Source organism: Poecile atricapillus, chromosome 7, assembly GCF_030490865.1.
Source record: "Poecile atricapillus isolate bPoeAtr1 chromosome 7, bPoeAtr1.hap1, whole genome shotgun sequence".
NCBI lineage: Eukaryota > Metazoa > Chordata > Aves > Passeriformes > Paridae > Poecile > Poecile atricapillus.
In genome coordinates, this window is record NC_081255.1 from 17,306,468 (window position 1) to 17,330,055 (window position 23,588).

At 35.7% G+C, this 23,588-nt stretch overlaps 1 protein-coding gene across 1 annotated transcript; it reads right to left on the bottom strand.

Moving 5' to 3' along the window:
• Positions 1–109: 109 nt before the first annotated feature.
• On the bottom strand, positions 110–23,588 carry CCDC18 (coiled-coil domain containing 18). Its single transcript, XM_058842866.1, has 25 exons — positions 22,768–23,588; positions 22,443–22,590; positions 21,747–21,914; positions 20,717–20,826; positions 19,790–19,918; positions 19,174–19,269; positions 18,141–18,237; positions 17,287–17,408; positions 16,152–16,461; positions 15,851–15,951; positions 15,581–15,741; positions 14,853–15,073; positions 13,993–14,103; positions 13,250–13,381; positions 12,395–12,529; positions 11,699–11,776; positions 10,059–10,175; positions 8,684–8,851; positions 8,096–8,238; positions 7,496–7,659; positions 6,507–6,720; positions 5,830–5,929; positions 4,692–4,808; positions 4,114–4,259; positions 110–1,279 (listed from the first exon to the last, which is right to left on the bottom strand). Exons 1-24 carry the CDS (start codon positions 22,905–22,907, stop codon positions 4,128–4,130), a joined length of 3,414 nt encoding a protein of 1,137 aa, XP_058698849.1. The 5' UTR covers positions 22,908–23,588; the 3' UTR covers positions 110–1,279; positions 4,114–4,127.

The window sequence follows — 23,588 nt, forward strand, 5'->3', positions numbered from 1 at the left end:
TCAACCTAATTCTAAGGTTTTCCCTTTACAGTTATGTAGAGAAAGAAATACCTTGATTTAAAACACACAATATATTTATTTTAATTGTATGTAAGTAACAGTGGTTTTTGTCACATCATAATTTTCATAATAGCAGAATAAATAATCTGAAACTGCAGAAATACTTTAGATGAGTGTATCTTGACTTGTCAACGGTAGCAGAATGTGTGGCTGGTTTTGTAGAACCACTTAATGTAGAACCCGTGACATTTGTGGAATGTGTTTACATAAAGTGAAAGATCCAGTACTGCCCAAGGAGTCTAGCAAACTGCCACTTGCAAAGTTTCTGGAATACCTCAGGTAAGTTTATTGGCCAAGATACACTTTTAATATGCAAAACACTTAACTGAGGCCTGGTATTTAAACTGAAATACATTTGATTATTTTCCTCTTCTTTACATCAAATAACTTTAGTAACTTAATTTCTGAAGTATGAATCACATGTCTTAATGCACGTAAGTCATGTGTGCATTAATCAGACTTAGACTGAGGCCTCAAAAGCGTATTTGCAGTTCCTGATGTTTATGTAAATATAAAAGTGGGGCCACTAGCCATCTATAACAGCTAAATTGTGTAGTACTTTTGAAAACCTGGAAATAAGTATGTTTTACAATGCATAGTTATGATGTGAATTTAATCTGTGGGAATTTTTGTATGGATTTTCATTTGATCAAAAATATCAAATGAAACAAGCACAAGCTTTATGATCCTGTCCCACAACTCTGCATCTCAAAGACACTTGCATGAAGTAAAGCAAGCAGGTTTTGCCAGTGTCTATGATCAAACCAGTGACCCAAAACATCTTACAAACAGGTCCATTTTAATAAGATGTTGTATCTGCAATGCATACAAAAAAAGATAAAATATTCCCAAACAAGAATTGCTAATAAGGTACTACCATTGTACCTTTGATTAGCAGTGAGATACTAAACAAGTACATAATTTAAAAACCTTGGAAAAAGATGACAGCTGAAATTCATCCCTACAACTTAAAATAAATAAATTTTATTCTGAAGTATAAAAGATAAATTAATATGTTATTATATGAAGGCAATAATCTCACTAACAGTTGGAAAAATAGAAAGGTTGTCATCTGCTTCAGTACAAATAACTACATTCCTTATTTAGAAATACAGCTTTAAAATGTCCTCTTTGGGTGCACAGTTGTGCCAGCAACAGCATTTCTGGGTTACTGCTTGTCCAATAGGCAGCAGCTGTCATTTCTTCACAGTTCTTGTACCTGAAACAAAATATCTGTGATTACCATATCAAAATCAATTTTTACCAAGATGTTACTTTTCATTATTAAACCTTATCTTACAAATTCAGAAAAACTAACAGCAGGTCACAAGTCCATAGCTGCCATCTCAAATTCTGATTTATGTTATTTTGTTCACTATTCTTGTAACTGAAGTTGATTTGTTGTCTCAAAAAGCACAACTTACAAATTTTCTGATACCATATTCAGTTCTAGCAGATAAGGAAAATGTTATGCAGAATGTTTTTGAGAAGAAATCTTCATATGCAAATCTCTATAAAAACTTTGTACAGTTTAAATAAGCACTGTCTTTTAAAATAACTCCTCTGCATGAGGCTTAAGTTTTCATGTTGGATTGCATTTTTGTTCTTAAGTTGCTAACAGTTCGGGAAGTGTCTGTAAAAACCCCATCAACAGTAGTATCAAGGTATCAAGTGGAAAAATCCTATAATGTCCACCAACACACAGCAAGAAAAATAGCAGTGTGAATTTAAGCTGTATATAGAAGTAAATGCAGCCAAAGCATGTTTGAGGTTAGGGTTTTATTTCGTTTCTAGAGCTTTACTACCCCTGCCCCTCCTTTTAAAAACAAGTGTATATGCTGGATCTAATTATTCAAGAGTTCATTTATAGACAAAAACAGAGTTTTAGATGTCGTTAGTACATGATACACAGCAGTCATGTTCACATTAGCTAGTGCTGGAGCACAAGAGACTATCAGCCACTACTATTTCACATCATATTATACTAAGGTTCCTGCTATAAATTTCAAGAGGTTATATTGGATCACTGTTTATCTACCCATGCTTAGCTAAGTGCTTATTCTTTGAGGCATGCTATACATACTGTACACAAACACTTGTAAGTAGCATATAAGCAGCTTACAGCTTACATATGAAAGATTATTACAGTAATTCCTAAGTTTTTTATGTCATACACAATTTTTCAAAAATGTTATAAAAATCACTTTTTTAAGAAGTCAATCATTGCAAGCACTAACTTTTTTCTTACTTACCATTTTAATACAATTTTGCTTCTCATTTCAGGAAGAACTATAGTCACAAAACATCAGTTTGCTATAAATCAAATTTGCCTTTATAAAATTATCATTTTTCAATACAGAAAATTACTTCAATTTCCCAGAAAAATGAAAAAGCCATCCTTAATGTTCAGCAAGATATTTTCAGTTCCTTTATTTGGAATATTTACAACTTCTAAGGGTAGCCAAGTGCTGTATTGTTACAAAATCTTCACTGCAGATTGAAGCAGAGTAAGAACAAAGACAACTCTGTGACCTGGTTATTTTATGAGTCCCAAAGGGACAGAGTGGACCAGAACACAAATCAACCCTCCTAGCAATTCCTTCCCTGAACTAATATATTTTCTGTAATAAACAAGAAAGGCAATGTATTAAGAAAAAAAAGAACGAGACAGACTGTACCCCTGGGCAAGACATACACACTGCCTCTCCACCCCTTTTCCCTAGATAGATTAAGTAATTTATTTTTTAGAACTAGGACAGAAAATTTCTGTGGAAGACTGGTCAATCAATCTTGCAATGTGTTACTAATGGAGAAAGTATTTTCTTACATTATGTTAATATACTCAATTTTTAAACAAAGAAGGAAACATAGAATATTCTATGTGGAGCCAGAAGCCCTCTGCAACATATTTCATGTTTTACACAGAATGCTTCCAAAATTCAGTGGCTTTTTATCTACTTCACTACAATTAAAATAAAATTTCATTTCCTTATCCCAAGTCTTGGAAGGAATATGACCAAGTAAGTCTGTTTCCAAAGCCTTTCTTATATATTCTTAGGCCTCTTCCTGGTATTCCTTTGCAAAAACAAGACAATTTGTCTGGAAGGAAAGAGTCTAGTAAGCAATTGTACTGGGGCTAGCTAGGAAATTCTTTCTTTCAGAATCATCCCTCAGGAAAAGCTGGAAATTGCTAATGATATGCGTGAAAGGTAGCAGCAGTCACTGTCCTGTTCTCAAGCATCATCAATAACCTAACAGAATTCAAGATGGAAGAGCTAGCATTGCTTCAATTTGCAGTGAAACAACCTTCATATTCAGCTGTGACAGAGCCAACCCTCATGATCTAGAATACAGACCAAATGCCTTTGGTGTTCACACAGAAATGAGGCTTCTCTGATATCTCACCCTAGGGAAAACAAACACACAGATGCAGCATAACTGAAGCGGCAGAGGCCATCTTGGCTTTGGTGTTTAGCTGTACTTGGAATCATCCTTGACTGAACTTATTTGTGCAAGGAAGCCTGTTTATCTCAGATCCCCTTTGTACTTGTAGAGACTGATTCATGCACCAAACAAAAGATTGGTACAATTCACAGAGTTAGCTGTCTTCTTAAGTCCTTCCACACACTCCTATTCATTATGCCAAAAAATTCTCACTTCTCATTCCTACAAGCATGATAGAGCTTTAATGCAATTAATTTTCACAAGATAGGTACCTAAGCCATAAGAAGCTATAATCATATATTGCTTTGTTTAATTTCAACAAAGACCATATCATAGCCAGAAAATCAGGTCCCTAAAGATAATCAGTAATCGAATTTCTCCACAGAAAGCAGACAATTAAGAGTGTACCATTAAATTTGTAATTTTAAAATAATTCAACTAGTTTCACTTCAGGGGATTAAGGTTCAGCAAACACCAGGCTATAAAATACAATGATTCTGGGAGAAGTAATGATATTTACACTAAAGAGACAACCTATAATTTCTTCTAGGCAGTACAGTAGTGGCATTAAAAATTGATAGTATGTTGTCTATCCAAGGTATGTTTTACCTTTCCAAGAGCTTCTAGGCTATGTTGTTTTCTTTCATTTTTTTTTTCTTCAGCTGATTTATTTCCTGATTTCTCTGGAGCAATTCAAACTCTTTTTCACGAAGCTCATCTTTAGAGTGCTGGAGTTTCTTCTCTAAGCTCTCAATCTGAACAGAAAATGCAATTAAATCAGAACCAATATTTTACCTAAGTCAGAACAATTTTATTAAAAAAACAAACACACACAAAACAAATGAAACTCACAAATATTGTCAGTATTAACCCTGACTTTGGATTCCTCTGTCAATTTTTTGGTTTTGTCTAAATTTTCCTTTACTAAAAGAGCAGTTTGGGATCTGTATCATACCAAGTGAAAAATGGGTTTTCATTCTTGGACTGCTATAGCCTTGCAAAATCTATAGTTTTAATTGATGAACATTTATTTTTACTGATACATTCCCCTTCCCTCTCCCTGCAATATAAAAGAGTTTTTATCTTCTAGATTAAATTTGGCCAGCTATTGTGTCCCAGGACCAGACTTTCTATAGAATTAGCTGCTCTTTGTTAGGGAAACTGTGTTTTTGATGAAGAAGAATTACCTGTTTATTGCATTCCTTAATTTCCAACTCTGACTTCTCTAAATTGCACTGTAATTGAATTATTTGTTGCTCCATTTCTCCCTTATGCTCATGAACTGTCATATCCAATTGTGTAATCTAGAGGTAAAATGGAAGAAAAGGAAATACTTTATTTTGAACTAATATGCAGATAATATTATGCCATATTACAAACTATGAGAGCAAAATGAATGCAATTAATCCTTTGTAGCCTCAAGCATATTCTCTTGAGTAGTCAATATAAAGCTACTCCTACTATTTCATTTAAATAGTGGCCAAACATAAAAAGAAAAGGGGAAATTGGGAAAAATCCATAAATGAATATATTAGGTCCTCATGTATACATAATGCAAACCTAGTTCTCCTTTTCAAAGAAATATGTGTAGTTTATTATACTAATCCACCTTGTTAGGAAGTGCCAAATTTTGCCAAACCAAAAAAATTCAATCAGTCAAATGCTTTGATGACTTCCTGGGGCAGTTCACAGGGTACTGTGGCAAAAACACATTGCAAGATCTGGCCTCCTTACAGTGTCAGTTCTTTAAACAGATTTATTCAAATCCCCGCTCCTTTTCTCTGAACCTCAAATATTCTTGAATACAAAGGCTGGTAACTCCTTCAGGAAGAGGCTTATAATAAAATGACAGAAGCAGAATTTTCCCATCATGGGCATCAAATCCTGAAGCCAGATCAAAAGACTGAAAATATTTCAAGTGAGCTACAGAAATTTATTCACAACAAAGATATAATTTCTTATTTAGGGGCTGCTTTAATGTGAATCAAATACGCTTCAGTGCAAACAAGGAAAGGAATCTATCATCTCCAAGCACCCTTCAGCACAGACCTTTCCTTCCTCTTAGCAAACATCAAGATGGGAACAGTTGTCCCATAACTTTAGCACTAATGAAGAATCTTGGGGCAGTTATGACATAAGGCTTCTGATTTTCCTGGTACATAATGCTTCAGCAACATACAGTTGGTCTGAGGTTGGCACTGTGGCTGTAGTAACCAGTACTGTTTGAGACAATACATCAAAGCAACCAAACCTAGCAGGCTTTTTATAAATGATCTACTATATAACAGGCATAATTGTCAGTAACATGCTTGAAAATTATCTGACCTGAGCTACTCTTTGTTTCAGTTCCCAATTCCTTTCTTTCAGTGCTTGGTCCATGACAAGGAGTTCCTGCTTTTTGTCTTCAATTTCATCCTTGCAATACCTGAAATTCTCATATGTTTAATTGCTTAATCAACATCCAGTTGCTTGGCTTCAAATACCCAGCTTGAAAATCACAAGATGTATTACTTACTTAAAGCATATTACCCTAAAGGTGAATTGATAGCAAGGAAACAAAGCCAAATAGAATAATTCTGTTGATTATATTCCAGGTGGGCAATTCCTAATAATTTCATTATTCAAATTACTTAGTTGGCTATATCAGGATTCTTTAAAAAATAAAGTATCATTAATTTGTGACAGAAAGGAAACTGGACAATTTGTCTATTCTTATGATTACTTCATAGCTTTAGGATTCAGAAAATAATTTCAGCAGATTTTAAAACAGAATTCCCCAAAAGGAATTCAGCACCACTTTTAGAAATTAAAAATGAGCCGAGGATCTCAAATATCAAGTTACCTCATGGACACAAACCATCTAAAAATTATAGAGAGCTGCTCTCTATAAGAAAAAAGAATAAGAACATAAGAACATTAAAAAACCCCATCCAAACTACTTGCTATTCTTCAGGAATAACCAACATACCTAAGTTCTCTTGATGGAAAAGATAGCAGCTCACCTGAGCTCAGTTGTTAGATCCACGATAGCAATGTTCTTCTCCTCCAGGGAGGACTGTGCATTCTGTAATGCATCTTGCAACTCCCGAAGCTGTGTTAAAGTGATCTTTAATTCTCCACAGGCTTTCTGTAATGCAGATTCCAGTTCTGCTATTTTCTGTAAGGCTTTCCTGTGGCAAGTCTCAGTTTGAAGCAGCTTATCTTCAAAATCATTCACTATTTTACACACACACCACAAAAAAATTTTTAATCATCAGTACATCAGAGTCTTCATGCAACACCACTACCTAGTAGCACTTGTGGTCATGATAAATTTTCAGTATCACTATGTTTTAAGACAATCTAGAAAAACAGTGACCACTTTTACAAAAAAAAAATTTATGGTGTCTAAGTATTTGCTAGTTTTATTCAGTTCATAATCAACAATTGACCTGAAATGTAAGGATATATCTAAAAACATCTAAAAGATGTCTAAAGGAGACAATACAGACACAGTATAGTAACTGAACATGTAGTGCTAGGAAAGTGCAAGAGAATTGCTGGTATTTCTCTGGCTTAAAACAATGATACGATTAAACTAAATGGAAGAAGATGGATTGGAAAGTTTATTTCCATAGGGATGTTCTGTATGTTTCAAAGGGATGCATTTTTTGAACAGCATATACCTTTATTAAAGCTAAGTGTATAATTTGACTATTACATTATGAATCTGCATTATCAGTTTACAGGGAAATTACTTATACATTTCACCTGGGGTGAAGGTATATACCACAAAAGCAAGAATTTGCAAAAGCATGTGAAAAATATTTGTGATTCTTTTGGGTTGTGGGGGTGTTGTTCATTTGGGTTTGGTTTTGTTTGGGCTTAAAGAGATTATCGTTTTTTGACTCTTAGATACTTGATTATGAAAGGAGGAGGAGGAAAAAGGTCTAATACATACAGAGGAATAGTTCAATGAAAGGAAGCCTGAGAAGCAAAATAGCCAAATTACCCTCGTTTGCCTTTTTATTGAGCTCTGATCTTGCTTCTTCCAGAGTGATATCCAACTGATTTATCTGCAGTGCTTTGTTTGCACCATCTTGTTTTAATTGGACTGCTGCTTTTTCCATGCCAGTAAGTTCATTCTTGCACTGAGCCATCTCCAATTTCATCTGTCTAACAGAAGTAACCAGATTAAAATGAACCATGGAACAAGAGCAACACACTCTAAGACAAGTGCTTGTGACTAAAACAGAAATAAAAGTCATGTTAAGTAGGATTTTCTTGTAACCAAAGCTATATTTTTTAAGACTGGCAAGCTCCTGTAGAATGTACTATCTACAATTACAAGCAAGCTGATACAGTTATGATTTGAACTGCTTTATGAAGTGCTATCTTAAGGCTAAATAGGTTGCCAGGACATGCATTAATTCCATTGGAAAAGTGTTCCAGAAAGTCATGCCTTTGCTAGTCAGAAGCTTCCCTTCTGATTTCCAGTCTGTGCTCACAGAGACTGAAGTGTAAGCCCACAGCTGAACACCACCTCAGACAGAAAACACTCTGATCCATATGCCCGTGCTCAGAATACACCTCTCACCTACACTAAACCCACCTGATTGTAGAATTAAGTTCATCCACCTTCTTTCTGTTTAAATCTGCTTCGTGAGCAGCTAGGCGCAGTTTCTCCTCCGCATTTCTCAACTTATCTTCTGTGCATGCTTTCTGTTTCTGAAGCTCTTTTTCCAAATTGGATACCTATTTAAAATGGCAATTAAAGAGTACCTTCAAATTGCATACAAAAGAAATACACTTTCTTGTCTTGCAACTCACATAGGGAGAGTTTTTACACAACAGATTTCTTTATAGTCTGTATACAATTTAAAACTAAAACTGCACATTTGAAAGACAAATAGTTTCTAGCAAATATAACAAGATGCAACTTTCTGAATTAATGCACCTCTCCTTAACTGCAGCCTAGGGTTTGATTTTCCAAGTACCTAGCCATTCTAATGCTAACTAGAATTTTTGATAGCTCAGAACCTGGATTAAGATAAAACAAGCTACTAAACTCTTTATTTTAGATATATCTAAATAATAATTATCAACTCAGTTATCAAAAAATATTCAATTTTATAGGTATTATGAAAACATATACAAGGCATTTAATTTCCTCTATATATGTAGACACTTCTCACCATACCTGTTTTTCAAGTTTAATTTGATTATCTTCCAGCTCCCCATTTCTAATAGTTTCTTGCTGTAACATTTGCTGCTGATGATGCAAAGTTTGTTGCAAGAGAATGTTTTGTTCACTCATGTCCTGAATATTCTGACCTTTTATTTTTATTTCTTTCTGTAAATAATGAAGCTGAAAAGACATTTATTCTCCATTACAATAAAACATTTTATTTGCAGTTGCATCAGCTATTCTCTCATAATGAACACAGAATCACACTTGTGATTCAATAAAACTTTTGGTTCTGAATTTAGCTGCATTACAGTTTCAACAGTAGATAACAGACTTCATAATTCATCATTGAGTTATGCTCTAAAGTGAGGAAAGTAGTAACTTCTCAGTCAGTCACAGGTTTTGATTCTTGCTTTCTAAATATAACTTCTCAGTATTTTAAAAACATACATAGCAGATTTTTAGTTAGAACTACTTTTTTTTTCTACCAGTCTTCTTTATTTCTCAAGAAGTCCTTGTTTTCCCCTTGAGATTTTTCTCAGTCCTCCCCTTTATTTCTCTTTGCCTGTATGTCAATAGTCATTCCAATAAAAAAAGGAATTTTGAGTGCCTAACTTGTTTTATATTGAATAGTCTGGTTTCTCAGTGGTGAATACAAGAAGGAACAGTTCTGGGTGGGGGAAAAAATAAAAATAAAAAAAGGAGGAGTGTTCTTGGAAAAAACAATCAAAAAGAAATCACTAACTGCTCACTCAGAGGAGAAGTAGTAACTGGACTTTGTTTATGAGAACAGTGGTCACAATTATAAAGCCTCACTTGCCACACTTGATGTTTCACACAGCATCCAGTCCATTCATGTGCAGTATAAGAACAACAGTGTTTAGGGCTTAGGAAGCAGCAGTAAATATCACAGGCTTATGTCTGACAATGACCACACAACTTCCATCATGCTAATCCTGTACAGGGTCCAGCAATCTCCACTTGACTAAAGCTCTCAGCAGGTAGGCCAGCACTGACATGATCAGCCTACTATTAATTACTTCACCCAGAAAAAAAAATTAATTCTAATATTTAAAGTTAACTCTTTCAAGTAATAGTGGAAAACATGATAAAACTCAGGGTCTAGAAGTAAACATTTTTTTATGCCCAGGACTTCTTCCCCATTAAGATAGTTGAAAAACAGATCAATTTTGTGCACTTAAATTTATATTGCAATAGCGCTCTCCCAATTTTTTCTATCTATCATTTTTAAAAAATCTATCATTTTTTCCCAGTTTACTTCCCATTCACAGGTCGTATCGCAAATTTTGGCTGTCACGTCACAAACTTTTAGATTAAATCAATCGTAACAAGTGTTCTCTGCAGGAGTTGTAAAACAATCTGTTACCTCTTCAGACCTTTCTTTCAGCTGATTTTCAAACATCTGTTTATTTTCTTGTGACTGGCTCAAATACAGCGCAACTTCTTCCTTACAAACATTTAATGCTGACTCAAGCTGTCGTACCTAGGTGAATGCAATAGATTATTTTAAATTACTTATTTAATTATTTAAAATTACTTAAAATTGAAAAGTTTTGTATTAACTGGTCTAAAAATTGTATTAAAAGACAGCTTTGTGTGAAACATCAGAAAAACTACATTTTTATCGTAAGAGTATTAAAATAGTAATAGAAGATTATAGTAAACTTTAAACTGAAACAGTCTTCAAAAATTAAAATTATTTGCAAAATTCAAAACTATAATACTTTAGACTGTGTTTATATCAGATGAGACTTTCAGTTATGAGGAGAAATGCCAGTCAGTTACTAGAATTTAAAAGCAAACATAGGGTCAATACCGAATCATTAATCCATCATGTTTTATTACATATAGAACTGCATAAACAAATTTGGAATTATCATCATAAGTGAGTTGACACACATGTTTTTAAAAAAAAAAACAAAAACTCAGACCTTAAAACAGTTGTTTTCAAAAAGTTACCAAGCAGCACAATTTCCCTTTCTGCACTGGGAGACAGTGCCTGAGTTTCACCAGATGAGAAGGGAAAAGCTTCGAGCAATGTCAACACTGTCAATCTATTTTACACTTTTAATGCTCATTTGGGTTTGAGTAATCTCTAACAAACACCTTATAACCTTGAACTGATAAAAATTATAACAAACAAACCCCCAGAGATCTTAAGGCATAGTAATTAAGCTTTTCTTAACCATTTGGTTTCAATGCTAGGATTTCTCATCAATGAGAATTGTCCTGAATTCAGCTGCAGAATGTCCAATTCTTTCAATTTTGCAATCAGACTGCCAGTTTTCTAAACCATACTGGACTTTGTGTATCTGTCCTCAGCTGATTCAAGAGCTTTTTGAAGAGAAATTACTACCTGTCTTAATTTTAAGTTTCTGGAAAACATCCCAAATACTACAAAGCCACTAGGATAGACAATTGGTCCAACACAAGCTCAGAAAGAGCATGAAAACAGCAAAGTCCCTAGTATCTTCTCCCACTGATATCCTGAAGATTTAATACTTTGAAACCTGACTGGGGTAAATCTGCACTGGTTTATTAAAATCCTTTTACAAGTGCTGCATGGAAAATGTTTATCAGGCAAACACTAGGAAGAGCTACAGATGGCTAAAAACATGACCAACATTGTAGGATCATATATATCTAAAATAAATTCCATATTAAGACCAAAAGTACGTATAACATTATGTCTATGAGACAATGTTGGACTTTAAGAGTACCATAAGCACAAGTTTGCCCTATTTGTAACTACAGTAATCACATTAAGCAATTATGCATTGCACATTCTCTTACTTTAGGTTTCATCATACTACTATTAATTAAAAAAAAAAGAAAACAAAACAAAATTAAACAGCAGAAAAGAAAGAAATACTTCTGATAAATGACTTCTGGAATATGAATTTAAGACATTTATATAGAACAGTTTTTCTATAAAAGATCAAAGGAAATATACTGTTAATGCAACCTTTAAAACTACTACTTGAACATTATAGAGAGCTTACTAACTTTGATTTTTTCTTCTGTTAATTGACTTTCCAGCATCTTCAATCCTTGATCTTTCTTGATATTTTGATGTTCCATTTCCTGTTTTTACACATATTTTTATTCAAGAGAACCAAATATAAATATTACATAACATTAATCTAATGTTATACGGTTATAAGTAATTTAATAAAAACTCAGAATCAGAATCAGGAAAAGAAGTGCAGATCAGTGTATCTAAAACACAATTGCTTTTACAATATTTATGCACATGATACTCTGAACTGAATTTGGTTGCTGAGAGATGTCTCTTCATATCCTGCAGCAGCAGGCATTATTAAAAGAAACAAAACATTATCATACTAGAACATTATTGTTTTTCCTCCTAGTGCAGGATTGATGCAATCATTCTTGATCCAGGTATCTTTCCATTCATTAGAGAGAGACACCCAAGGGGCAATCCAGAGGCATAAAGAGAAGGCTAAGACAGAAAATACTGAAAGTACATTAAAAATACATTAAAATTTGTACAATATAGTAGTATTAGCAGTAATTGGTGACTACACTAGATTCAGTCAATTACTCAAACAAGAATTTAGAAGCAAAAACATAAACATCTTTCATTTTTCTCAATCTTTCCATGTATTTATGGATATGCTTTTCATTATTTTTAGTCACTTGTTTGATTTGCATTTAAACAAAGTCAAGAGCTAACCTTACCTCTCTATTTCCTATTAGCAGCTCATCCAATGATTCAATGTGATGCTGTTTCTGTATAACCTCTCGTTGTAACATAGATATTATTTTCTCTTGTTCAATGTATTGTTGATGTATTGTCTCCAGCTGTGTCCGAAGCTGTCCGTAAGTAAATCGTAACTTATTTTAATAAGAATTTGTTCACCTAAATATGTGATTCAGTTCTATTCGCCCATCATTATTATAATGAAAATTAAATACATTACTGCCACTGACAGCATTGCACAGTCTTAAAATTATCAGGAAATCCCAAGCACTTAATATCTTAAATCCAGAGGAGAATGACGGCAGACAGAGTGTAATTGTCTGTCAGCAGCCAAGACAATAAGACATAAATACATTCTTTACTAAAAGATGAGAATCTTTTAAACAGCTTGAAATAATCAGTTATATTTCTAGTCACATGGAGAAACAGACTTCTCTAGAGACTGAAAACCCCCCAACAGGTGTCCCAGAACAACAGATGCTCATAAGGCTCAGATTGGCAGAGGTTCAGCCAACAAGAACATTTTCAGAAGCTGTCATGCTTTAAACCCAAAAAACTAGAGCTATACTCTTTTTTGTTTGGAGCAAAGAACAACACTACTCTTCCTAAGTCCTTATTTCTCTTCAGCTGAGCAGGATATGAATATTTCAGAGGGAAAGTTGTATAGCTAGTTAGGTGGAAAATGTACTAATATCAGTGAAAGTAAGGAAAAGAAGGAGCTTTTTAACATAACTTTTTTAATGGATGTGTATCAAAATTACAAGACAAATTAATATAGGGAAAAGATACCAAATATAACAGTCATACACACTACTACAAGATAAAGGTCTTACTAGGTCAATCTGTCTCTCCATTTCTTTGTGCTGCTCAAGGTGAAGCAACTTTTCATTTTCAAAAGCAGAAGTTATTTTCTCATGTTCTTCACTGATAGTCATTTCCAGCTCATGAATGCATCTGTTTTTTCCCTGGGAATTGCCAAAATAAAAGGACTCAATAAAAACACTTAGTGTTTTATTTGATCATCTGGTTTCTAGATTTCATAAAGGAACAGCAAACAAAATTCTGAAGTTACACAGAGCATGTGTCATCTCAAAGGACGTCACACCTATACCACAGGTATAGAATACAATGTCAGTAAATGAAGCCACCAGAGAGAAGCACCTGCCAAGATGGATTATGGCACAGGTAACAACTCCTGACAACGACAAAAAGAAATTCAATCTTCATATGGATAGATGGAATCTTTAAAATACACTTTTGAAGACTTTTTTGTTTACAAATCTACATGTATTTCACTGAAACAAATGGCAATTCAACAGGGCCAGACCTTCACTGCACGTGTGGCCACAAGGAGAATGTAACATGCTCATTAATAACTTACCACATTCAAAGGCAGGCAAAAAAGGATGTTTTATTTCAAACAAGATTCAGTTTTTCAAACCTGCATTCCTAAAATCTGCACTGATTATTTAGAAAATTTGAAAGTCCACACATTTTGAATACAGGGAATAGTAGTGTCAAGTTAAACTTTTATGTCTTTTTAAATAAATGTGGATTCTCACTGAGAACATTTTACCATGAGTTCCTGTTCCAACTCAGCGTTTCTTTCTGCAGCAGTGGAATAAGCAATAGTCTTTTCTTCCAACTGTTTCTCAAGTGCAGAAAGCTGAGAAGATTTCTTTCTTATCTGAAATTAAATATGGCACAAAACAGCCCATAGACAACTGTTTTAGTTTTATTCAAATATTTGTATGCACTTTCTTATCACCAATTCCATTTTAGCTACTACTATAGTACCTTTAGTAAGTAGTTGGGTTGATTTTGTTTAACCATTATATTTTATTACTTACAGAAAAAGATTCAGGACAATTTACTTACAATTTATCCAATTAATTATCAATGACATAGTTTTACATATTTATAACATTTACATTCATTATTAGGAAATAACTGCAAAGCTTATTGTGCTAAACTCTACAACACATTAGCACCAGAATGGAAACATTACAATTTAATTTATTTACCCTGAGAAAAGCTGAGGCTTAAACTTTTTCTTTGGTGACTCTCTGGTAATGATGTTCATCTCTAGCAACTACAGTAACATTGAATGAGGAAAAATACAACTGTTCCTTCAGCCTGTTTCCTAGGATTACCCATCAATTCAACCACACCAGAGTAACAAGGCTGTGTGTATTTTTCACATAACAAATCAAAGTAGTAGCAGAAAAGCCTACTAACTACACCAGCTTTAAAACTATTTCTGAAAACTAACAAATTAGGGCTGCTAATTCTTTCTGCCTGCTGAAAAGATTAGTTTGAATTTTTCTCCAATTAATCAGATTTCAAAATTATATGGCAATTGCAGTTTTTCTGTAACTATTTCCTTTACTATCTTTGATTACTGAACTGAAGAAAACAGTGCTATTAAAAACTTACTTCTCTCTCTAAGCTATTAGTTTTTGAAGCCTTCTTCAATAGGTCTTCTTGTATGATTTGAAACTGACTGGTTCTTTGAGCCATGCTGGTCCTCAAGGCAGAATTCTCTTCATCTGCTTTCATCAGTTTAGTGCGTAGCTCCTCTACTTCTTTCTGGAATTTTTGCCTCACCTTTTCAAATTGTTTGCTTATAAGTTCCAGCTGTTGATATTTTCTCCTCTCTCAAAGTAGAAAAAAATAAATTTAAGATTAATTTATAAAAGCACATGCAAACCCATAATTTAACTGAAATCAGTGACTCATGAATACAAACAAAAACCCCAACAAAACCCCAAGAAATCAACAAACAGAATAAAGACAGGTGCCCTGACATAATTTCATGGAGCAATCCAAACAGTAATGACAGAAGCAATCAGAGAAACACTGTAACAGCAGGATACAGAGAAAAGAATCAACAAAAACACAGACTTTAGCACAACCTGCATGAAAAAAGAAATACATGGTTCCCCTTTCAACACAAATCCTAGCTCAGCTATTGCTGAACAAGTAACTTAAGCAGCAAAAGAAAGAAATATTATTCTCTGGAGAACATGACACTTTACAAGGTGGAAAAATATTCTCTGTTCAAGCAAAGCACACTTGCTGTAAAACCAATTTGAACCCCTGCAGAACATTTCTGTTCTGTGGATTAATTAGACAGAACTGCACGGCTATTTCAGCAAGCTTACCTCCTGGACTTCTGATCAATTTGACAGGTTCTGTTTCCAGGTCACACAACCTGCTGTTTTCTTGTCCTTCATTACCGTTAGAAAGATGATCAGCTCCAGTACAGATAGCTAAGTTTTCACCAGGTTTTTGAATTTCTGCTCCTTTCATTGCCAGTTTAATGCTATTATAAAGGAGGAGACAGCTATTTAACATTCTTTCTACATTCTAGTTCTAATAGCACCTTATTATCTGCCTATTCTTGCCATAGTTCAGTAACCAGAAAGCTATACCTTAGATCTGCAATCAAAGGTTTACTTGATTCACCACAAGATGCAGAGGTAGCTTCTGTTGAAGAACTCAATAGGTGCTGTTTGAAAGGGTGCCATTTGACCTAAAAGTTAACACAAAATAAAGGTCAATGAAAAATCAACCTTTTATTGCTTCACACCTTTTATTGCATCCTTAATTCATGTGTTATTCTGACATATAAATTTTAAGATACATATCTCAGGATATTATAAGTTTGGATAACTCAATCCTTAAAATTATTCAAAACATAATGCACTGTTAAGACTATATCAGTTACTCTACCTCTTCAGATGGACTTAAAGACAACTGAGAAATAATGGTTTCTAGTACATTGAGCTCTTCCCTTGAAACCTCTATTTCTTGACGACATAATTTCAAGTGGTTATGTTGCTGTGCAGTAAGTGCTGTCAGCTCTTCATTTTCAATTATTAGAGCATCTTTCTCTTTAAGTACTATTTCTTTTTCAGAAAGTTCACTCTCAAGCTTGATGATCTTCTGACCAGACTGACTCAGCATTACTGTCATTTCAGTGTTCTTTGCCTCTAGAGCTTTAATTTCTTCTTTTGTGTTGTGATTCTCTTTCTTTAATTGTCTAAAAAGACATTTAAAAGGTATTTTTATTACTAGAAGCAGAGACTTACTCAGGAGACTCAAGCTAACGTAAGGGTGTTTATACACTGCCCACTCTTGCCAAAATGGCCTAAAGAATGACAATTAAGACAGGAATGTGAGTGTGGACAAAGCATGTAAATTGAGTAACCCCAAAATGTCTTTGCAGGTGTTTGTCCAAACCTAACAATTCTAAAGACAACCAGCTGATGGTTGCCTTCCCTCATTAAAGCAATGAGGGAACTACCAAGGAACTCCTGAAAAAAAGGGGGCTTCAGCTTGAAATGAAACATACAGGAATATAAAAACTTGTAACAGTTGCTGAGTTGGGATGGAAAGCAGTCAAAACCAGGTTTGACTGTTCCATAAGCTGCAGGCAGCATCACAACCACCACTGAGGCTTGAGTGCAGCCTCCCCATCAGATGCCAAGAGTATCCCTCACTCCAGCCAGGGACTGAAAACGTGGTGTGCAACAGGCAGGGACACACAGCTGGCAGTGCAAGGGGACCCCCAGGGGGAGCAGCCCAGGGGCAGAGCACAGGTACCCAGCAAACCAGGCAGCCCTCTGCCCTCAGGAGCAGCCAGTGAGCCAAAGAACCACTGCCCCAGAAGGCTCAGGGGGGAGCTTCTTCCTGAGACTGGGGGCAGCATGTGGGATTAAAATGTTCAAAAATTAGTTACAGAAAATAAGTAGAAATGCATTGGTTTGAACTGTATGAATTGAGCAGAACATTCACAGTGACAATTGCAACATCCAATTTCTTGTAAAATAAATGTGCAGAGAATTTTTTAAAGCCTTTGTGTTACCTTAGTTGCTCTTCTAGGATGTCTAGATTCTTTTTGTAGCTGATACACTTCTCATTCAACTTCTCTTTTTCTTTTTCACAATTAGTTAAACGTTCTCCCAAAACTACTTCTTCAGCTTTAGCCTTAAAAAGCAATTTTTTTTCATTACTGTATAGCAATAAACTAAGCTTCCATGGTCAAGAGGCTATTTTTAAAATAATGTTATGAACACTATGCTCTTTCTGTAAGTCAGTAGATAACACTATTGCTCACTATTGTGAAGTGAAGGAGAAGCAAAGAAGTTTTTTTTTCCTGTCATTTAGGAAAAAATTAACTTAATATTTTAGGGCACATTTGAGGTTGGCAACCTTGCTCTACAAGGAAAGAAGTCTAACAAAAAAAAAAAAAATCTCTGTAAGAACTGTATTTTCTCCTCCCACAAGGCAGGAATGATTAACAATTCTGATCATCAGAACTTAGGGAGACTACTACATTTTCATCTTAGCTCTTCTTCAGCACATGTTTCATCAAACAGCTTATACATATGGAGGAAAAAGAGCTTTTAAAAGAATCTTGTATTTTTAAAATGTAAACTTTCCAGCTGGCAAGCAGCAGTCAATAAGAAACAGCAGCAGTATTAGGATGCTCCAAAGATGCAGACTCCAAAGATCCAGACTGTGCAAAGACAGTATAAAATTATATAACTGAATTTATCACCACAAACAGTTGCTTACCCTGTCCCACCTCTTTTAGGACTTTGCCACCAACAAGTGGAGACAACTGACTCCCTGATGAACTGTTGCTATTAGCTGCAGGGCCTATTGGAAGAAACACCTTAACACCATGGCAAATACAAGTGAAGAAAAAACTCTCACCCTTTCTAGTTTTTCAGTTATTTCTGCTTTACACTTTGTGAAAGCTCTTGTCAGCTCCTCCACATTCAACAAAGCTTCATTTCTTTGCTGATGTGCTCTGCCAAGCAAAAGATGCAAACCAATTTTAAAACCCACAAACTCCATTCAGCCATTAATGTAACTATCTTCTCCAGTTAATAAAACAATTACTACTGTAATTGCTCCAGGTACTTCCTTTCTTCTTCCAACTTTCCAAGCCCCAGACATCACATGAGACTCTGTTCCAAGAAACAACCCAGGCTACCCAATGCTCCCCTCTATCACTCCACTGCCCCTTCCCCTGTCATTACTCATTAGGGAAGAAGTTGGCAGAGTAACCTCAGCACAGCTCAGGTTTGCAGTCTGTCCAGGACAGCCAGTACAGGCACACAAGAATTGCTGCTGCTCAATAACATTTCTTTCTTCCATGAAGGGGGCTGGGGATGGGGCAGTGCCTCATCTAAGTACAGCCAACCCTCCGATCGGTGTCTCACTGAGGACCAGTGCCTATTTGGAGATGGCAAAAGTATTCAGAGAAGGGGCTAAAAACATTTCAGAATAAAAAAGCATTAAGCTAAAGCACTTCAGTTTGCCTGGGTAAAGAAGAATAAGCTGTTGCAATTACTGATTAAAAGTAAACCATAATAATTGTTGATACTAACCATAACATCACACTTAACACCTGGCAGAAGCTCAGCTTTTCTGAAGTACAAAAATATTTACATTTACAACTAGTAACTAAGTACAGCTAGTTCCAACCCCACATGCTCCAATGGAACAGCAATCACAAAACATTTCTTCAACCAGCAGTGCAAGCCCCACAGTATTTCAGGTTTTCTTGCCATAAGAAGGTCAGAAGTAATTTCATGGGTAGAGCCACAAGTCAAACAAATAGTTTGCATTTAAAAGGTTCAAGAAATGCTTTTCCAAGCCATGAATTCAGGTAATTTTTTGCCCCAGGTAATGCCGTTTAATTAATAAGGAATGTAGGGATCTTTTAATTTATTCTACTCACTTCTTTAAATTACATTTTGGAGTTGATAGGAGTGCTCGTAGCAACTTCCAACAGGCAAATTCCCTAATCCTCCTAAGTAGTGACAGAGCCACCAGGCTAAAGGAGGAAATAGGAATGGGAAATGGGGATTGAGATGGACTTACAGCACCCTTTTCAACAGTTATCATATAGGCAGGTAAGATTAAGGGTAACATTAAAATGTTTTCTTGATTTAAGTTGTTCTTTTGTCACTTTCCTCACACCAAGGAATACTGCTCAATACCAACTACTGAGCATACACTGCGGGTTCTTGCAAGACAATACAAAAATAATTCAGGAAAAATATATTCTGCACACTGAAGTTTTCCAGTGCAGTACATCTACTCTGAAGGGAAAAAAAAACAGCTGATGAACTGGGTTCCAGTGTGTGATATCAGCCTGCAACAACCGATTTCAAAATTTTAAACATGCGCATTTAAATAATCAGTACCTTCCCACATAATTTCCCCTTTTTTTCAAAATAACATTCTTAAAACAGACAAAGTAATTTGATTCCGGCAAAGCAAACAACTTCCAATGGAAATAAACACTTATTGCTCTATTATTCTATGCTAATTTATTAAAATTAGTCAATTACCTCCTTTCTTGCTTGCTTTGTTCAATTAATTCAATTTGCAGATTTTTATAGCCCTTTTGATATCTTTGCAACATGTGTTCTCTTTCCATTGCTGTTTTCTGATTTTCATCTAGTCTATCTTCTGCATCTCTAGCAAATAAACAAAGCATAATAAAAAAATAAGAACTTTTTGTAAAAAAAATAGATTTCTGTTGTTCTTTAGTGCACACATTGTTCCAGAAGTGCTAGACAAATATGCTGTAACTCTCAAAACTAGGTTAGAAACACCCATAGTCTCCAGACTCCCCAGGAGTATGTCTGCAGACTGGAGTGGTGTCTAAGACTTATCAGTAGGCACCAAATGTCACAACTGTCAAGGACCCCGAGAGCTGACTTTTGTGTCACGAGCTCTGATCACAGAAATCATATTTTGTCTGCCAAGAGGTGTGACTGGGAAAGAACACTAAAATATAAATTTAACATAAATATTTTTACCTTTTTTTTTTTTTTATGTCTTCCTGACACCTCTGAACAGTGCTTACATCAGCTTTATTTGGCCATTTGCCTTGATTAATGTATTCATGAAGAAAGAATCCTTTATGTTACAAAGAACATGGTCATGTTCAGAAATATATATGCTTGTTACAAGAGAATATATGTGGTCATGGAGCAAACAATCACCCTATCCAGTTGTAAGGGCACATTCCTATTCAGCACACATTACAAACTGGTTTCTTTTACCAGTCTTTATTATTTTTTCTCAGTTTCTTGAAGTACATTCAGCACAAACTAAACCACCTCCCTCCTCCTATCAATGGCTCTGAAATGCAAGTTTCCCAGACCCCAGATTACATGACCCACACAGTACCAGAAATTATGTTATTCCTAAAAAGAGATTGGACAAGCAGGAAGACAACAATAAAATATTGATTTAATAGTACACATTACTTCAGAATTTTATCTTGAGCTGAAACTTCTGCTTCCAAATTTACAATCTGTTCTTTCAACTTCGGAATGCTGACTAAATGTGTAGCTAAAGCGGCCTCAAGATATGAAATCTGAAATACAAACGTATTTGGGGTTTCATTAACATTTGCATATATATAGGTGAGAAACAGAATAAAAAACTGCTTACTGAAAGAAAGTGCTCTTAACCCCACTGTAAATTATGTTTATTCATCTACACCACCTTAACTCCAATTTTCTGCTCATTTAACATTCCTTCCCGTTCCAGTGTGATATTCTGTCTAGCATAATATATTCTTTATAGTTTGATCTTGTCTCTTGCTTTTCCCCAGAAGTTTATATCCAACTACTTCTTCTTTCAGTGTCACACAGTCCAACATTTTGCTACTCTATTTATTTATACTATTTTGGAGATAACATTTTTCAAAAAAAGCCACTAAGCATAACTATATTATATTAATATTATATATAACCCAAATAAAAGAACATAGTTGTCCTGAAACAAACCTGTACAGACAAGTGTACATTAAATCAGTAATGATTTATTAGATACAATATTCCCTTCTAACTCATCTTCACTTTTTTCAAAATAGCAATATTAATCCAACCTGAGAGATCAACTATTTTCATTTCCTAGACAAATGACTACTGTGCCATTATTATTCCCATTAATGTTTCAGACATGTGAATGTACAGCATTAAATGCATTACTGAACTATTTTCTTTTATAGTGTATTTTTCATTCTGAGGTTACTGTCTTTAGCTTAAACTTTGGAACATAAGTATATGGAATTCATAATTAATATAGTTGTTTTGCTCATGGAGAAATAGATTCCAAATTATTCTGTCCAAGATTAATACTGTTTATTAAATATATACTAAATATTAAACATACACAGATTAACGTAAGACAAAACCCAGCACATTCTTGGAATTCTAAACTCAAAAGTCATGCTCACTGGGTGTTTTGGGGCTTGTGTTTCTCTTTGATGAACACAATAAAGATACATACTTTTGTTTTTGACTGCAACAATTCAAAGTTCATTGTTTCCACTCTGTTCTTTAGGTAGTGGTTCTGAGAAGTCAAAGATGCATTTTGCTCATAAAGGGCATCCAACTTCTCCTGAAGATGTTCATTTTCTTCCACAGTTTTATCCAAAGTTGTGGATACTGAGTAAGACTAGACATAAAAATACATTTATATATACATATACACACACTTACATTAAAATATACCATAGAATCAAAACCAGTTTGGGTTGAAAGGGAACTTTAAAGGTTATTTACTCCAACCACCTTGAACAAGGACAACCTGAAGTAGATCAACTTGCTCAGAGCCCTGACCAACCTGACCTTGAATGTTTCCTTGGATGGGGTACCTACCACATCTCTGGGCAATCTGTTCCTGTGTTGCACCACCCTCATGAGTAAAACACTTGTTACATCTCGTTGCATCTAATCTAAATCAGTTGTCCTGTCGCAACAGGACCTGCTAAAAACTTTGTCCCCATCTTTCTTACACACCTCAAGTACTGAAAGGCGGGAGTGGAAACTTCTCCGAAGAAATGTACTCGAGTGATACTACTTAAGAGTGTTCATCTGACACCACTGTCTGATGCTCCAAGCCCACAAACCAAAAATGTTGAAAAACATAGCAAAGAATAGAAAGCAAAAGTAGTAAAAAGAAGTAATGAACTGAAATATTTACTTTGGATTTTCTTTGAAAATCCTGGCGAGATGTTCTACCACAGTTCTTCAAGCTGGAAAATCCTTGACAATCGTAATTCGGCTGTACAAAGTCCTCCAGAGGGACATCTATCACCTCATCGAAGCAGTGGCTGTAATGTTCACTTGTACTAGTGGTTGGAGGGAGAGCAAAAAGTCACTACTCCTTTTTTTCTTTATTAGGTTGCTCATAAAAACTATTCAAATGAAAAGCACAAAAGGAGCTAATTGCACTGATCCACCACACAAAATACAACAGACTCACACTACAAGAGACAGGAGGTTCTCATTTCCAGACACGCTCATACCTGGATAGCTCTTTTTCTACAGTTTGTAGATTTTTTTCAGTTCTCCTCAGCTGATTCTGTAATGACTCTACATTTGCGAGCAGGTCGCCGTGAGCACCACTTTTAGAGCAAGTCCACATACTACATTCCATTGGTAACATGGATAAGGCTAAAGTAATAGTTAATATTAAAGCACTGTTAAATGGGCATGAAAACTATTTATAAAAACAAAAAGGAGAAAAAATACAATAAAGAAAAAAACTGAATTTCCAAATGTAGACATTAATTTCACACACTACTCCTTCCTACGTTCACTAGATAAATGTAACAAATTGTCCCTTTTGTAAGGAATTCTGTATGCATTCACGAGGTACAAAAAGCTTCATGACTTGCCATATATGAAAACTGGAAAAACCTGCTATACATTATTTGCCAAAACTCTCAGAGATCTGGCAGTCCCGTGCAGCTGGCGGGGAGCCCGAGAAGCGAACGGCGCACACGCGAACGCGCAGAACTTGCCTCGCTGCCCGCGACCGGCGCAACGCGACACGAAAGCGAACCGGCCCGGGCGGACGGGCAGCACCACAGCCAGGGCGGGGGGCGCCGCAGTACCCCGACCCAGGGGCCCGGACTAGCGGAGAGCTGCGGCACGGGGCGCTGGCGGCCGTCCCTCAGCTCCGAGCAGGCCGCTGCCGGTGGCGGAGCCTGGCGCCGCTCCCACCGCGCTCGAACCGCGCGGGGCCCTCACGGCGCAGGCGCGGCCCCGCCGCCGGCGCGCTGGGGCGGGAGCAGCGCGCGCGCCGGCGCGGTGCAGTGTGGGCGGGCAGCGTGCGGCGCTGCCG